At 35.0% G+C, this 19,275-nt stretch overlaps 1 protein-coding gene and 1 long non-coding RNA gene across 6 annotated transcripts in view; both read right to left on the reverse strand.

Annotated features, from left to right (window-relative positions):
- Positions 1-19,275, reverse strand: part of LOC127869979 (serine/threonine-protein kinase TAO1-like) — a 61,377-nt gene that overhangs the window by 18,330 nt on the left and 23,772 nt on the right. For 3 of the 5 annotated variants that reach the window (XM_052412658.1, XM_052412642.1, XM_052412651.1), the window contains 3 exons: positions 10,727-10,780; positions 4,987-5,151; positions 1,899-2,033 (listed from right to left, as the gene is read on the reverse strand). In XM_052412658.1, coding sequence (XP_052268618.1) covers positions 1,899-2,033; positions 4,987-5,151; positions 10,727-10,780 — 354 coding nt within the window. The remainder of the gene's footprint in view (positions 1-1,898; positions 2,034-4,986; positions 5,152-10,726; positions 10,781-19,275) is intronic. The other 2 variants (XM_052412670.1, XM_052412663.1) reach the window with 1 other exon arrangement.
- On the reverse strand, positions 14,444-17,488 carry LOC127870208 (uncharacterized). Its single transcript, XR_008044696.1, has 4 exons — positions 17,194-17,488; positions 16,611-16,811; positions 15,551-16,201; positions 14,444-15,215 (listed from the first exon to the last, which is right to left on the reverse strand). It is a non-coding gene; the product is annotated as an uncharacterized LOC127870208 (long non-coding RNA).

The following is a 19,275-nucleotide window of genomic DNA, read 5'->3' on the forward strand; positions in this document are numbered from 1 at the left end:
TGATTGAGCAGAAACCCAACAGTGCATGATGACAGTTGGACACAGTGACTGATTGAGCAGAAACCCAACAGTGCATGATAACAGAGTGACACAGTGACTGATTGAGCAGAAACCCAACAGTGCATGATAACAGAGTGACACAGTGACTGATTGAGCAGAAACCCAACAGTGCATAATGACAGAGTGACACAGTGACTGATTGAGCAGAAACCCAACCGTGCATGATGACAGTTGGACACAGTGACTGATTGAGCTGAAACCCAACAGTGCATGATAACAGAGTGACACAGTGACTGATTGAGCAGAAACCCAACAGTTCATGATAACAGAGTGACACAGAGACTGATTGAGCAGAAACCCAACAGTGCATGATGACAGAGTGACACAGTGACTGATTGAGCAGAAACCCAACAGTGCATGATGACAGAGTGACACAGTGACTGATTGAGCAGAAACCCAACAGTGCATGATGACAGATGGACACAGTGACTGATTGAGCAGAAACCCAACAGTGCATGATGGCAGAGTGACACAGTGATTGATTGAGCAGAAACCCAACATTGCATGATGACAGAGTGACACAGTGACTGATTGAGCAGAAACCCAACAGTGCAATGACAGTGTCACAGTGACTGATTGAGCAGAAACCCAACAGTGCATGATGTCAGATGGACACAGTGACTGATTGAGCAGAAACCCAACAGTGCATGATGGCAGAGTGACACAGTGACTGATTGAGCAGAAACCCAACAGTGCATGATGACAGAGTGACACAGTGATTGATTGAGCAGAAACCCAGCAGTGCATGATGACAGAGTGACACAGTGACAGATAGAGCAGAAACCCAACAGTGCACAATGACAGAGTGTCACAGTGACTGATTGAGCAGAAACCCAACAGTGCATGATGACAGAGTGTCACAGTGACTGATTGAGCAGAAACCCAACAGTGCACAATGACAGATTGACACAGTGACTGAAAATGTGGAAACTATATTTGAGACAAAAACACTATTAAAGATGCAAGACCTACTAGTTATATAGAGAATAACAGGTTACTGCCTGATCTTTTTAATATCAAGGCTTAGAATAATGCCGAGCCGTTATTTTATTCGTGCCGAGCCTGATATATTACAAAAAGATCAGGCAGTAACCTGTTTTACTGTTTATCATATCTCTACATGCCCGATTTTAAAGAAATAATGAACAAATCGCTAAAAAGCTGCAGTTTAAGAGGGAAAGAATATGACTTTTGTCGGTCCAAGTGTTTATAATGACGTCACGTGCACGCGTGCTTAATAGTTGTAAAAAATGTTTTTTGCTGTTTTTGTTGCATTTTGTGTTTAAAATATATTACACGATCTTGGTATCAAATTGATTGTTTTGTTGAATGAGATTTGATTTTACTAAAAATGATTACTTTATAGTTGATTTCGAGTAATATGACCATCATCCACACATGACTGATATAAGAACTTCCTGTTGACCAGGATATAAAACAAGAGCACCGCATAACGGGTGCCAACACTCGGCTGCGGGTGCAGTTTTGAATAAATGAAAGATTGTCAGATTTTTTTTGATTTTTTATAGAGGTCACAATGACCTTGACCTTTGACCTAGTGACCAAACAATGGGTGTGGCCTGTAGAACTCATCAAGGTGCATCTACATATGAAGTTTCAAAGTTGTATGTGGAAGCACTTTGATTTTAGAGACAAATGTCAAGGTTATAGCACGACGTCGACGGCGGACGAAGAGCTGGCTATGACAATACCTTGGGTTTTCTCCGAAAACAGCCGAGCTAAAAATATATCAGGCAACGATATATCAGGCAGATATCAATGCGGTGGTATAATAAAAGTTCACAACTGGTAATTGTATCCAGTATTTTGGTACATACCCGTTTCTCCAGATCAGCAATCATTTTTCGCTTGAGCTTTTCTATCTCCATCTTGAAGTTATTAGAGTTAGAGTCATACTCCCGGTCAAGCTTCTGTTTGTGTTCGTCCATTTCAGCCTTATATTTAGCCTCCATCTGCAGCAACAATGAATGCAACAGTGAGTTGTCCCCATTTCTCGGAATGATATCCCAGTGACATATTATCACAGGACATTGGAAAATGTGTTCAAAATATAAACAAGCTGGCAATGATGTTCCTTAAGCACTCACCTGAGTTCACCTCACTTGACCCAGGTTCATAATCCGCTTTCAAAATTGTCAAGATAAACATTCTGACCAAGTTTAATCAAGATTGAGATATAAATACAACCCTTGAGTGTTAACATGTTTTCAATTTAGATTAGACATGGTGACCTAATTTTGAGACACAACTGACCCAGATTCAAACTTGGCCTATTTATTGTCAAGATAAATATTCTGACCAAGCATGAGTATTAAAATTTGTATTAAGATATGACCTGTGGACGTAGTTTATAGATAGCACATGACTCAGAATCCAATACGGCCTCGATATTACCAAGATGAACATTTGGACCACCAGCTTTTGATCAAGATTGACTTGGGGTAAAATTGTCAAAATAAAAATTATTACCAAGTTTCATTGAGATTTTATCATAAATATGGCCTCTTTAATGATACAAACAATGAAAATCTTTTCCTAAGATTTAACAAAGTGACCTAGTTTTTAAAGGCACATGACAAAGATTCAAAATCGACCTACATCTTTTCAAGATTAACCTTTTGACAAAGTTTTATACAGATCGAGTCATAAATGTGGACAACACAGTAATAACATATAATAGTCATAAATCTACCCTCTAGAGATAACAAGGTTTTACTAAGATTTGACCCAGTGACCTAGTTTAAGGATTCAAGTGACACAAATTCAAAGTCAACCTCCCTTTATCAAGATTTAAATTTTGACCAAATTTAAAAAGAAACAGTCCTACTCAGTATTTTTGGACACAAGTGACACAATACTTACCAGCCTAGCAATTTCTAAGATTAACATTTTCAGCAAGGTTTATCTAGATTGGATGAAATTATGGCCACTTGTACAATAACATGCTTTAAGTTGACCACACACACCGCATAGTAAAGACAGATGGGGGACATTAGAGGACCTAAAATGTTAACCACACATACTGCATGAAGACAAATGGGGGACATTGGAGGACCTAAATAGATTAATTGGAACACTACATGCTTCATTGAGCTAAACAAATGTGGCCCTTGGTGGGGATACAAGCTAAAAGTTGACAACACAAAAACACACAACTGCGGATGCCTGATAAAGTTCACAGGTGAGCTTAAAATTGACTGCATTTGGACTTAACTTTCAAATTATTTAATCAAAACACGGGTTTAATTTTACATAATAGCGATTGTAGCAAAGTTTGCATCACATGTTTTATAACAAAGTAGAATATTAATATAAAATCTGTTTTTATCCAAAAAAATATATATATATATATATATATTTAACATTTTCCATCATGGTCAGTGGATTACAAATATGATTTCTAAATTGTTCAGAATGTTTTATAACAGCCATAAAGGAAAACCTCCCAACCTCGTGGTAGCTAGGTTTTTTACATGGACTGGAATCATATCTCACTTGACTAAGATTTAATTATACAAATATCCAGAGCAGGCTTCATGAATATTTTGCACTAAATTTGACCTAATGAGTGTTTAAAGGCTTTTACTTGTATTTGACTTATTGACACCATTTGAGCCAGTCCAGATATAATTGGGACTAATGTTCTAACCAAGATCAGCAATAAATGATGAATCTACCGTATTCATAAACTTTTTTGTTTTATTTGATGGAGTAAACTAGTTTATAAACCTAGATAACACCACACCACACTATTTTTTAACTTACTGAAAAATCATGGGGGAAATTGTTCTGAGTTTTCACAAGATTAGCAATTAATGTGGTATCTTATGTCCACATGCTTTTTCTTTAATGTGACCTAGAAACCTAGTTTTTGACCACATGTAACTCAGACTCAAACTAATTTAAAAAAATCTGTGTGCAAATAAATCTGAATTATGGAATGAGGGCTATTAATGTAACCTTTAGAGTGTTCTGTGTTCACAAGCATTTTTTTTAATTTGACCTAGTGACCCAATTATGAACTCGAATGAGATATCATTGGGACAAATGTTCTGAAGGCTTGGCAGTAAATGAGGCCGCAAAAGCGTTCATAATCTATTTTATTTGAATTATTGCCCTATTTTTTTTATCCAATGTGACCCAGTTTTCGATGTGGCAAAGATATTAATAGGAGTCAGTTTCATGAAGATTGGTCAATAAATGAGTTTTCTAGAGTGTTCCCAAAAGCAAAGCAAATGTTAAAGACAGACATCATATAACCAACAAAAAGCATTCACAAAAGCCCACCTGAGCTTATTTAACTAATCTAAACTGAACTGAATCTAAACACCTTATGCTGCTATATCAATATCAAGCAACTCATTTTTTTACTTTAATATTTTTAAGCATTGCCTAACTTGACTAAAACTGGCAACATAAATACCTTTAGTACTTTCTTTGACATTTTTATGACCTGATTTGGACAAATTCCAGAGTCACATTGCAATATTCAAGAGATAAAACTTTCTTATCGCTAAAACTTAAGTAAATGGATTAAATTAATAGTTGTAATCAAATAAATATGAATTTAACTGATCAATAAAATCTCCTTTTCACCATAATTTGTGATTTTCAATGCCATAGCTAAACAAATATGCATCCCCAATTTCATTTGTCCAGTCTGTCACAAAAGAAATCTCATGTCATTTCAATGTTTAGTGCAGCTTGTCACCTAAGTCTTACAACTGAAATTCTTCAAGGAAAATATAAGCAGTTAACAAGTTTAAATTGCTATCAGTTAGTACAAAAAGATATTGAATAACTGCTTCAAATCTAAGAATTACATCTAAAATCTAAATTTTACATATTATCTATTTGAGAAATTTCCCTCACACTTCCAAATGAGTGTCAAAACTGTCTACCCACCTGTTGCAGCTGCTTCTGGTGCTGTTTACGCATGCGTTTGTATCCTGCAAACTGCTCCTTCAGCTCATTGGAATGCTCGTGCTCTTGTATCTGCTTGTTCACTATTGACGTTGTGCGTATTGTAGCAAAGTTGTGGGAACCAGGTTCACCCATCTTCGACGCTGACTGAAACAAAAGGAAGCATACAGTTGAAAACAATCCATACATGGAAGTGTGACTAAACTGAAAGTCCAATCAGTTGCATCTCATATTCAATCCCATGAGAACGCTTGTGTTGTGCCCAGTGATAATAAGGTAGAAGGAACAGTATAAAAGAAGACAGACATAGGCAGTAGTCGAATCCTCTGATGGGGGTATGGTCAATTTTTACCGAAGGAGTACAACTTCAAAAAAATTTAGCTATGGACTATTAGACGATGTTTCACAAAAAAAATTAAAGCCCTGACTCTTGTGGTTTCAGGGATTAGAGAACATTACTGAAGTATTCATTTTAAATTGTTTCTTAGCTCTCGTGTAGTACATTTGCACTGAACCGGAACAACTTAAAACAACTCTGAAAGAGAGTCTCCAAAGAATCATCCCTGTGAAGTTTTAGCAAAATCTGCTAAGAAAAAATCATTAGAAGGAAACATTATCTGCTGCCTGATATCAAAGACGAATACACTACAGACAATATGGTATCTTAAAATCTCTGTATAAGCACTCAGTAGTGTCAGTAGTATCAACCTAAAATATGTGCCAGTAGTATCAACCTTTAATATGTGCCAGTAGTATCAACCTTTAATATGTGTCAGTAGTATCAACCTTTAATATGTGCCAGTAGTATCAACCTTTAATATGTGCCAGTAGTATCAACCTTTAATATGTGCCAGTAGTATCAACCTTTAATATGTGCCAGTAGTATCAACCTTTAATATGTGCCAGTAGTATCAACCTTTAATATGTGCCAGTAGTATCAACCTTTAATATGTGCCAGTAGTATCAACCTTTAATATGTGCCAGTAGTATCAACCTTTAATATGTGCCAGTAGTATCAACCTTTAATATGTGCCAGTAGTATCAACCTTTAATATGTGTCAGTAGTATCAACCTTTAATATGTGCCAGTAGTATCAACCTTTAATATGTGCCAGTAGTATCAACCTTTAATATGTGCCAGTAGTATCAACCTTTAATATGTGCCAGTAGTATCAACCTTTAATATGTGCCAGTAGTATCAACCTTTAATATGTGTCAGTAGTATCAAACTTAAATATGTACACATGCAAAACAGAGGATATGCGGCAGTGCAGACAGGCTATTCAGGGACGACACATTTGGCTTAAACTTGATTTTTGCTAAGAAGAGACTTTCTTGAAACAATAATATCATAAGAGCGGAAATAGTCATCCCTGATTAGCCTATTCGGATTGCACAGGCTAATCTGGGACGACACTTAACGCACATGCATTAAACCCTATTTCATACAGCGTGTCTCATATCATTGTACAAAAAATGTTTAAGTAGTTGACAGGCAAGTGGAGAGGCAAACAATGCAAGGCTGTGTAATGATATTTTCAACGATTCAGACCTAAAATATGTCCTTTAATCATAAGACTAACTCAATGTGTCTTTATTTACATTTCCTGTTCCAGACAAAAGTTAATTATGAGAAAGATATCAATCACAGACAAATAACTCCATGTATAGTTTCACATGTTCAAATTCAAAATCAAATATATGGGACACAAAGCATGAATAAGAATGGAATGCAAACCATATATGCTAATAAACTATCCTCAGACATATTGGATAACATGATTACTGCATAAGCATGCAATAATATATAATAATTTGTGTAAAATACATGCATGTGTTTCAATTACTGAAGTGTTTAATTTAATACACATGTCAACATTAAATCAATACACGGTTATATTATATGCTGTATGTACCATGAATGAAAACAATTAATAAATCATTCAGTCCAACCTTTTAAAATTTTAGCAATCTGCTAGACATATCTGATTCTGAACAAACATTTTTTTATTTAAATAAGTACAATTTCATACATGTATATGGGTAAGTACCAATAGACCCTTTTCACAATAGGCCAAAATTGATAAGAGCGCAGTCACGTGACTCGCAGAACTCCAGAACGAGGCTGAACGTGTATAATTTCCAATAGTCCCGCGCAATGCCCCATCTGATTTTAACATTTCACTCTTTTGAACATTCCGAGATGTAACGACTTAGAAAAGTCAGAATAAGTTATAAATATGTACTTGACATTATAAGTGTCAATACATTTAATAAATTGTCTTGATTAAAGTACTTGTTTTTCTTCATTTTTTCACACATTTGACACGCTTTGTTAGAGCTTTTATATTGCACTGTTTGAATAAAGATCTATCTTGCTTATTGATAAATCTGTTGTTTAATAGCCCCTGTGTTCCGCATAAACCCATTATCTCGTTATGATCAGATACTGTGCAGACAAATACTAAATAACAGCATGGTGTCATAAACCACCCGTGGTAGATGCCTGGTCATTGAACACCATGTATGGTACCCCGGCCAATGTCTTCTCGTGGTAGAAGTAGTACGTAGTCATTTCTAAGACTAATGTAACGCCAAATACTCAAACTAAATACTGTATAGATATTAGCCAGTTTAATCATAATTATACAGAGAATGCTGGACATTTGTCGTAGCCTAGTTTTCACACAGGAAGACATTCGTTCGTATGTTTTTGCATGGAACGTATAGTGACATCTAGAGACCGTGGATTTTTGACAACCTTAACATTCGTGTCTTCGTTATTTTGATAATGCGGATAATGGTTTTAACATAATTTTGACAGCCCGGACATTCGTTCCTTCGTTATTTGGACAGCCTGGAGATTCGTTCCTGATAATTTGCTATCCCGGTCATTATTATCACATTTTATCAAAATAATATGATACTCTGGGCATTTTATCTGGTAAATTAATATGTCGTTATTAAAATAGTATAAAAAAATTCTCATATTTTGTGTTATACTTTATATTTTGGTAATATTTTATCATGATCATGAGAATGAAAACGTTTAAAATACTCGAATATAGCGACTTACACTGAGATCTCTAATTTCCCAAACCTTGCAGAAATCTGGACGTTAAAACTATGTAGGAGTATATATATCAGGTCTGTCAAAATAATGTTGGAACAATTGTCTGGGATGTCTAAATAGCGTGGGAATGAATGTCCGGGTAGTTAAAACAACGTATGAACGAATGTCTGCCTTGTCAAAATTAAGGTAGGAACGATTTTCCTTGTGAAAGAATTTTCGGATACATAATCAAGTGCTAAATTACATTTGAAATGTTTATTAAATTTTATGCTATTATAAGCACGAAACCTATTTAGCGGGTTACCCGGTACCACTAAAATAAAACTCCGTCATTACATAGTTTTATAAAGAGTGTTCGTTAGTGTATAGAAGAACACAATTAAAAGAAGCATTTGAATTGACCGGGGTTAAAGAGTGTTTCCGAAAATTAAAGACACACACACACAAGAGAGATTTTTGACATAAAGTGACATATATTTATCACTCATAATCACGTTTGAAGAGAAATCAAGGTGCATGCGTAGACAGTTCAGTTTACTCCACGTTAGTTTTTACACCTGTATAAAAGTATTGTTCAATATTGTCTTTCACTGTAAAAGAACATTAATTAAAGTTAAATGAAAAATGACATAACATGTAAAAAGTTCATGTGCTTTGTATTTCTTATTGCTTTTTCTTATGATTGAGTCAACACAAATTTTACACGTTTGATCGTTTGTGAAAAATATTACAGACCAACAAACATACCTTTGAGAATTTAAAGGGATCTTTTCACGCTTTGGTAAATTGACAAAATTGAAAAAAGTTGTTTCAGATTCGCAAATTTTCGTTTTAGTTATGATATTTGTGAGGAAACAGTAATACTGAACATTTACCATGCTCTAAAAAAGCCATTATATGCATCTTTTGACGATTATAAAACCTAAAAATTATAAAGCGTTGCAACGCGAAACGATTGAATAATTTGGAGAGTTCTGTTTTTGTCGTTAAATTGTGTATTACTACGAAGATTGCTTATATAAGGTCTAAAATACGTCAAGTATGTATACTCGGCGGAATAGCTCAATAGGCTAAAGCGTTTTTACTTCAGGACTCTGGCAGGACTCCAGGGGTTACTGGTTCGAAACCTGCTCCGGGCAATGTTCTTTTCCTTTTTTAATTTTATTCTTGATTTTTTACTGGAGCTTTTACGATCTAACGTTTACATTTATCAATATAAAGCATTTAATGAATAAGTTAAAAAATGCCAAAATCTGTGAAAAGGCCCCTTTAAGTTATAAAATAACGTTTTGTATTATACAACTTTTGTATGTATTTGTTTTGTGCAATGATCAATGTTTATTCTTCAGATCACATTTGCTCTGAGGATAATGGGTATCTTGAATTTGAATCAAGATTAAATAAAATGTATATACACGTATACACTAGTGTTGCTATATACTATGGCTTGCAAAGATGACGTAGGTGTGAGAATGTTTATTTTATAACACCTCATCAATTTATTGACTAAACAACACATCCATGTATGCATGTTTTTGCCGTAATTGTAACCAGTGTCAGTGCTTATGAAAATCCCGAATGTAATTAATCAAAATCAACTGTTTATAATCATCGATATGCTCCGCCAAACATCTATACATGTTCAGCCTCGTTCTTAAATTCGACGCGTCAAGTGATATCTAAAAATAGCAACAGCGGTAGTATTGTGAAACTGGTCTTTTTGTTATGTTAGAAAAATCACTTTTAACAAGACCTGTGTTGGTGAAAAACAATGCCCCCCTGCGTGTTGAAGCCGCACAGCAGCTATTTAGAAAAAAATTGTTAGGTCCAAGGCCAATAACTTTTCCTAAATTTAATGGGCAGAAACGAAACTCACATTGCATAAATCAGCTCTATATCTGAATGCGTTGTGTAAAAAACCTCACAAAAGTGGAATGCTGGAGGGACAGATGGACAGTCAGATTGGTATGTACCATCCTACCAGGGGTATAAAAATCACAAACAAAATAGGTATTACCATGATTTGCTCTAAAATGTTATAAGGACATGGAACTCAGAAAATATTAGCAACTTAAGGGAAAACATGATTAACCATTTTACATTTTCCATATATTCTTTTCACAAATTTTACAGGAAACATTTGAGTCAATCTTGTTTGTTTTTGCCTTTAAATAAGTATGTCGACCATACACCTTTCAAAGCTAATAGTAATATTGCAGTCTTATACACAGTCATACATAACTTATATTTGTACAAATATTGTTAGTGTAACATTTGTGTACTAATTATTATTATATACATTTTACAAGCTGAAGGCCAAATGTGATGTTAAGCAATCATACATTGATTATTGACAGAAATTTAAAAAAAAAAAATTCACAAAACCGCATGCATATTTTGTCTTTTAAAACAAACATTAAAATCAAAATCTAAAATAAAACAAACATGCATTCCACCATCTAAATTTCTGTTTCAAATGCTATAGGTAAATAAGAAAACATATTATTTCATACATAGTGCAATACAAAATATACATTCATACAAATATATATATATACACATAAACTAAACAGAAATGAAACTGTACAAGGAACATAAACTTTTTAATATTTGCATGCACAAACACAAGTTTACCGATCTGCTCATTTACCTTGCCTAATCCAAACTGACCATAGGAACTCGGTCTGGCAGGCCCTGACCAATCCTTAGCAAAAGAAGAGTGAATTTTAGCATCAATGCTTCCATATGTTCTGACTATGTACTATTTACATAGGTTCCAACACCAACATACATCATATGTCTAAAAGTTAAGTTAAGAATCTTGCAACATTCAATTCCAATTCTCTATTACACAAATTAATTTATTAATTCATGTTGCATACAAACTATTGGTGAATGATCTATGACACATGTTTTGATAATCATAAATATGTTATCCTTATATAAGAATTAATACCATACTGTATCCAGTTATTGTGTAAGTCACTTGTCTATAAATCGTAACCCACACAAATTTGGACTATAACCATACACAAACAAATGCTGTTTGTAAAACATGCATGCCCCCCATATGGGCTCTCAGTTTTAGTGACAGCCATTTTGTAAATATGTTTTTTGTCATTGTGACCTTGACCTTTGACCTAGTAACCTGAAAGTCAATAGGGGTCATCTGCCAGTCATGATCAATGTACCTATGAAGTTTCATGATCCTAGGCATAAGCGTTCTTGAGTTATCATCCGGAAACCATTTTACTATTTCGGGTCTCCGTGACCTTGACCTATGACCTAGTGACCTGAAAATCAATAGGGGTCATCTGCCAGTCATGATCAAACTACCTATCAAGTTTCATGATCCTAGGCATAAGCGTTCTTGAGTTATCATCCAGAAACCATTTTACTATTTCGGGTCACGGGTGACCTTGACCTTTGACCTTGTGACCTGAAAATCAATAGGGGTCATCTGCAACTCATGATCAATCTACCTATCAAGTTTCATGATCCTAGGCATAAGCGTTCTTGAGTTATCATCTGGAAACCATTTTACTATTTCAGGTCACCGTGACCTTGACCTTTGACCTAGTGACCTCAAAATCAATAGGGGTCATCTGCGGGTCATGATCAATCTACCTATCAAGTTTCATGATCCTAGGCATAAGCCTTCTTGAATTATCATCCGGAAACCATTTTACTATTTCGGGTCACAGTGACCTTGACCTTTGACCTAGTGACCTCAAAATCAATAGCGGTCATCTGCGAGTCATGATCAATGTACCTATGAAGTTTCATGATCCTAGGCCTAAGCGTTCTTGAGTTATCATCCGGAAACCACCTGGTGGACAGACCGACCGACAGACCGACATGTGCAAAGCAATATACCCCCTCTTCTTCGAAGGGGGGCATAATAAAGGACTATAAGTTTCAATAAGAATGAGTGTTACCTCTTAAAAACAAATTATTAATCAGTAAAAAAAGTTGGAAAATAATAGTTTTTCAACAATTTTTTAGATGTTATCAATGCGTATAGTATACTGTTTTTTAAACATACAAAATTGTACAACATTCATTACAAAAAGAACTCTCATGCTACAAACATTTCAAGACCTATGTTACTTTATTGCCGTATATTATCTGAAGAGCAGCAAGCATTATATACACTGTAACTCCAATATAATGCTCTCCGTTATAACGCTGAATCCAATATAACGCTGGTGGGTCTTGGATCCCGTTTTTTCTCCAACCTTCCATTCCTGATTCAAATCCATGTTATTCAACTTCATGTATTTTCAGACAATTCAAAGATGGCGGCGATCACATCTTGATTGCTTAATTCAACAGTCCATTGACAGATTTTAATCGCTTTGAGTTTAAACAACACCGACAGCTAACTGGTGTTAATCTGTTGTGTAATGTCAATAAAGGTGTGAAAAACTCGCGTGTCAGTTTTTATTACATGTATTCCCTATCAGAGCGGTTCAATGCGCTAATTTCAATAAGTTAAGTGCAAGCGGGATAATTATAAAATCAAAGTTAGTCAAAACGATAAAACATTCTTACTTTGATATGATTGCAGTTTGACTATATTAAAGGAGCGGCTTTGAAAAATACTGCGCACAGTATAAAACAAGTTTTTCTGTCATTTCATTATCATTCTAGTATTGAGTAATTTAATCTTTCAGTTTGTGTACGAGAAATTAATTAAATAATCAAGACGATTTATTTACATGCTTACCCAGTGTAATTGTTAACAGAGTCACTTCCATTTTTGCCCGGTATCAGAAAGTCCCCGGGAAGCAGGATTTTTGCATGACGCAATAAAACATTTCTTTGTACATGTATCGTATTGCATTCAATCTAAATCTAAATTCACTCGTCCAATGAAAGCTCTGCCCCATAATGCACTGTTCTCTTTACACTTCTGAAAAATGGCGTATGCATATAAAGTTGTGTTTAGGAAATTCATAAACATATTTATCGTCATAGATGTTCAAGATTATTTTTTTAAGTTATGTAACTTTATTGGATTATTGGATAAATGTGCACATTAGAAAAGCGGTATGTACTGTATACTGTTATCGATACGATTCGGTTTATATGCATGTATTTGTAGATGACAACACAGCATGACAATACCTGTTTGTATAGCCCCCAGCAATAAATGAGCTTAAAACTTATAACGCGGATCCATTTATAACGCTGTTGCATGGTTTGGACCCCGTCATCCGCGTTATATTGGAGTTACAGTGTATTAATAAGTCAAACTGTGCATAAAACTGTAATGCAAACCTGAATGTTAATAAACTTGGAAAAGAGCATTCTAATTTCAACAAGACCTGCGTTTGTGAAATATAATGCCCCTTACTGCTTTTTGAAGCTGCACTGCAACATTTTTAGAGCAAATTTTAAGTCGAATTTGCAAAAAACGATGGACTGGAACAACACTCTGTAAGTCTGTAAGTCATGTAGATTGACTCACATACCAAAAATAAGCTATATACCTGATAGTGTTGCATAAAAAACTCAGGAAAATGGTTATTATAGAGAAAATGTCAAAGGCCCATAACTTTGCCAAAAATCAATGGACCAGAACAAATTTCACATTGCATCTGATGGTCATGTAGGTACACGTACACACCAAAAATCAGCTACCCGGTAATTATCTGAAGGCGTTGCGTAAAAAATTCAAGAAAACAATAATCAACGAGAAAAAATGTAAGTCCTAGGCCCATAACTTAACCAAAATTCAATGGACTGGAGAACAATTTATGCTGCATTTGGAGGCAATGTAGGTTGACTCACATAACAAAAATTAGCTCAATATCTTAGTGTTGCATTAAAAACCTCCAGAAAATGGAATGCCGTACTGACAGATGGACAAATGTCAGTGATTCATTTTGAAATCTACATAAATGAGTCTCTGGGACTCGCATATTTTTAAACAATGGGTCCAAACTAAAAACAATGGGTCCCAGATTGTGTCTTTGTAAATTCGTTACAAATAATCTACTTAACATGATACGCCTTAGCCAGGGGCTCTTTTATGCAATTTTACAGCTAAAAACAGAAATAGGTTTATAGCAAGTAAAATCTTTATTTGTTTTACTTGTAATAACAAACAATGAAACATATTTAACATATAACAATTTAAACAGAGATCTAAGGTCGCTGTGGTGTAATGGATATGGTGTCCGCCTAGCGACCGGGAGGTCACGGGTTCGATCCCCGCTGTGGGAGCGTTCTTTCGATCTCCCATATAGACACCAAGTACTGGTTCTAGGCCCAGGAAACGGACTCGAGAGCATTTCAAATAAGTAGGAATTACTTTCTATGCAATCGAGCTAAAATAAATAGGTTTAAACTAAACTAATCAGAGAACTTTTAACATCTTTAACAATTTCTGACTAGAGTTTTAATATATTGGATGATCATGACTAGTGTTTATATTTATTTTTTTGCCAAAATAAGCCCTTTCAAACAGACAATTTCTCCTCTTACACCTTCAATACAGATAACGAGATTTAGTGTAACAACACTCATACAGTAAGGTCTTGACCAAATTCAGGAACAGGTTAACTGTATCATACTGTATTTAAGGTGTATAGCCTTCTTGCCTTGTTTTTTCTCCAAACCAGGAGAGCTTTTTCCACAAATTCATTTTGGGGAAAATTGCATAACTTCACTCTCATGAGTTTGTCTTGTTTCTCTACAGTTAACCTGTTCCTGAATTTGGTCAAGACCTTATTCTGCACATAAAAACCCCTCTCACATCCTGCAGTATGAACAGCAGATGTCAGGGCAAGCCTATCCAGAACTAGCATGTTTGGAAACTCAGGTGTATTGTACATAGAAATCATGTTCCACAATTTCCACAAACTGTCTCTTGGGTACTGCTCTGCTTTTACAACTTGCTTTAAAAGTTGCCATTCTTGTTTTGTTTGATCTTCATTCACTATAGGCCCAGAAGACTTCTCATCGACTCCTTGTCATCATCCTTCCAATTCACAGTTTGGGTATGTCAATAGAACTTACAAAGTTTTTTAATTTCTCTTTCACCATATTCCTCCAATTCCTGGTTTGACAGAAGTGTTATTGGCCTCATTCCCCAAACACTGAAAGCTGTGAGGAGATCAGTTTAGGGAAACCTGCAAATAAATGGTCGGTGTAACAATATCAGTAACAAATTTGCAGAATCTCAAACCATACCCATTTATGTTGTTTATTAAAATGAACCACTGAGTAGTACTGTCATAGAAAATTCAGAATGTGAGTCAAGACTGATTCAAAATAATTGTGGAATGCTGAAATAAATGTACAATGGTTTGTACCATTATTTTGAAATGACGATCTGCTGTCACATTATTAATAAAGAAGCAGAAAAAAACTAATTTGTTATTTATATAATTTGCTGGTGATTATGTATGTTAAACACACAAACAAAATCCAAATTATTAATAGCCAATTTGAATATTTTTGATACCTTGTCAGAATGTTGTCAATGAGAGCATCAATACATGTTGCTGTCAGATTCTTTAGGTTGAAGTTTGTGGATGTAATATCATGCTGGCCCTTAAATTTCGAGGGTTGAAGATGTTCCTGGAGCAGTTTACAGTGGGGAGATTCCATGGCTTTCACTTTCATCAGGTCGGCTACACAGAGATCTAACTTGACCTACCAAAAATGGCATGTTCATTAGTTTCCTTATATATTTTTTATTGATCGACAGCAATAATTTGCATGAAAAGTTAAATCTTTTAAGACATTCAACTTTTATTAAATTGAATACAAAGGATTTTGTTCATTGTTTTTTTACATGTGGTGCCTGAATACGTATCTTCGCATTTCAAAGGAGACAACACATGACTACATTGAACTTTTTTTGCCTTTTGTGACAATTTTTTAAAAGGCTTATATTAAACAAAGCAGGAGATCTGCATTCTTATCTTCAATTTAAAAGAGCTAATTGTAAGCCGCCTGCTGAAAATTATTTGAGGGACGAATGAATTAATAATATTATCTTCACAAGTGCAACGTCAACATTTTCTGTTTGAAAAAACTGTGACAATATTGTTACTGGAGCCATTGCATCCATGAGCATATATGTTGTTTCGATAAAATTGTCGGTGGCCATCTGAAATATAAATAAAGAAATGCTTACAAGTCCACCTTTTACAGAGTTACTGACTAAGTACAGTCTTTTAAGTGTAAAAAAGTAAAGTAGATTCAGAAATGACACACTCAGTAAATAAGGCACATCAGTCATCATGATGTGATTGCTCACAAACAGATTAGGGACAGTGGCCCAGGGGAAAAGCGTTGGTCTTTGGATCCAAAGGTCGTGGGCTCAAATCGGCAACCTTTGCGATTTTCACAATCAATATTTTGGCATGAGTACTGGTTATGTATCCAGGAAGCAGAATCGAGAGTGATTAACCTAAGTTGTAAGAACTTAATTCACAATCGCTGTAAAATGTATAAGTATAAACTTATTAGGTTTTAACAGTGATATGTTTGGATATTTTATATAACTACAGGTATACCTTTTTCTTCAAACCACTAGCTTTGGGATCTTTGCCTGTTGAATGGAGCTCAGCAAGGACACTATCCAGGGTTCAGAACACAGTTGTGAGAGCGTTGAAATATGACAACCATCTTACTGAATGGATTTCCTTGATTGTGAGGCATGGGTCATCCAAAATGTCCTGGATTTGTTTAAGTCTCATTTCACGCTTACTGCTTCCCTGATAAAATATTGAAATAGAAAACTAACTAATTGTTTTAATAAGATCACATATCAGGCAGACAAGATTCTGAAGAATTAACCTTTGAATCATTATTTGTTGTGATTTTTTGTGTTTTGTTTTTTAACATGAAAAGGTACTTTATATCAATTTGATGTTTCAAATTGAAGTTGTTTGAATGAATGTTCTACCCATAAATACACATTTTAACATATCTGCAGACAGCATAAAGAAGCTTTATGACAAATTGGGAATTTTTTCCTTTAGTCAAAACGTTGTCTGCCTTATCTCAAATTTGAACTGCTGTTGTCCCTACCTATTGCTGTTGTTTGCAGATGCTTTCAGTTTGAAATGGACCACAATGATATGTGTCATCACTAACCTTGAAATAGTAGAATAGATCTGTCAGTATCTGTTGGTGTTTCTGCATATATGGAATTTTAGCAGCAGCTTGAGAGGTACATAGAGCAAGCCTATGGGCAACACAGTTCACATTAACCATGTGGGGATTTTCATGCTGCATTATAGCAGCCACTCCTGAAATATATTATGATCATTGTTTCAAAAACAGCTTTCAACTAAGTTTTTACATTAAGTTCATTAATAATTTTGATGTATAAACATGTATCACATTCATTAATTAACAAACTATTTCATTGCTATTTATTGAAATAATAAAAAAATGTCATTGAAATGTTTTAATTATTGTTGTTAAATAATCTCCCTGTTTAAGAATAACGTAACTAAAGAAATTAATATGGATTAAGTACCCCATTTCCCTAAGTCAGACAACATTTGATGAGTTTGCAGCAGATGAGTTTTGCAAACATTGTGACTAGAGAAAAATGACCCAATTTTTCCCTTTTTTTATATATTTTTTTAACTCAAATTCAACTATTTAATTATACCACAGTTATGCATATACCTTTAATACTTGAACTTTGTCATGATGTTTTCAAAGTTATCTGCTGCAAATTTCTGAAAGGGTTAAATTATCCTATTTATACATAATATGCATTCAAGTCCTATTAGTTAATTTAATTTAATTCTATATACTTTGTTGTTAACCTGTTACCTCATGTTAATACATAGTTTTTTATTGTGAGTAATACCATTGTGCTTTCCGGTCATGACCGAGGCGCCATCTGATCCCATTGACATTATTTTCTCTGCCGGAACTCCCCTGTGAGCGAACTCTTCCAAGAGTGCTGCAGCTATTCCTTTTCCTGAAGCATCGTTGCATTCCATGTTGTTAACATACAGGGTCAATGGCTGCAAATCCTGGCTTATTACTTGTGCGTAAATTACTAGTCTCTTGGTGTTTGAAATATCGGTGCTTTCATCCGAAAGTACAGTTACACTGGTGACTTCGTCAATTTATTATTCAAATCATCCTCGGCGACCTGTGCAAGGCTGTCTAACATTTCACTAGCAGTGAATTCAGAGTCATAATTCATTGAATTTTGCTTCAGTATCGATATATCAGGAACCTCAAGGTCATGCAGCAGATTTATCAGAGACTTGAATTTTGATAATGGTAAATTCTCTGACGAGATCCAGTGGATGCATTTAAGCAACACCTTCATGGCTTTATCTTTCCTTGATTCATTTTTTAGCTGACACTGAGCCATGTTTTCTCTATGTAATGGGGCTTCAATGCACATCTTATGTTCTGACAAACTGACATGTCTTGAAAGAGTGAAGTGCTGAAAGTTTTGACATTTGGCTAATTTCAACATACCGTTAACCTTGTTGTGGTCCGTACACACAGAACAAAACATGTTATCTTCCGCATTATTCTCACTGGGAACATAGCGCAGCCAAGAGTAGAGCCCGAGCCACTTCCTCTGAAATTTTCTGTCTTTTTTCTTTTCCAAAATTTCTTTAGAAATATCATTATCATTGTAGTCTACGCTGGGAGTGTCAGTTTGGGGTTCTTCGGCCAAGGAACTGGTGTTTTTCAAGAAAGATGTTAATTTAAATTGTTGAGGATCAATTTTAAGAACCTTTTTGGGTGGCATTTTCTTTGTTTACCATCCGGGACATTCAAGTAACCGTCCAACGAACTTATAATAAAACGCCGTAACTGATTGGATAATTGATATATTTTAACCAATCAAAATGCGCGTTCTACATTCCGAATGTAGTAATGTGACTTCCGTTCTACAAGTCAAAACGGTGTTGACATGAGTTTCGGTTATATCCACGAATCTAAATCGGTATGTAAAACTTTGACGATGTTGAAAATCTGAGTTTTTTAACAATGCGTCCCGAAGACGCACATGTTTGAGAATTATGAGTCCCCAGAAAAAAATCGTGCGTCCCGCGTCCCAGACGCACGTTTTTTTCTGGGGACTCATAATTCTTAAACATGTGCGTCTTCGGGACGGCAAAATGAATCACTGAAACGTACGAACAGTGAAACTGCTATATGCCACACTACCAGGGACATTAAAAGTAATAT

The sequence above is a fragment of the Dreissena polymorpha genome, chromosome 1 (assembly GCF_020536995.1).
Source record: "Dreissena polymorpha isolate Duluth1 chromosome 1, UMN_Dpol_1.0, whole genome shotgun sequence".
In the NCBI taxonomy this organism is placed as follows: domain Eukaryota; kingdom Metazoa; phylum Mollusca; class Bivalvia; order Myida; family Dreissenidae; genus Dreissena; species Dreissena polymorpha.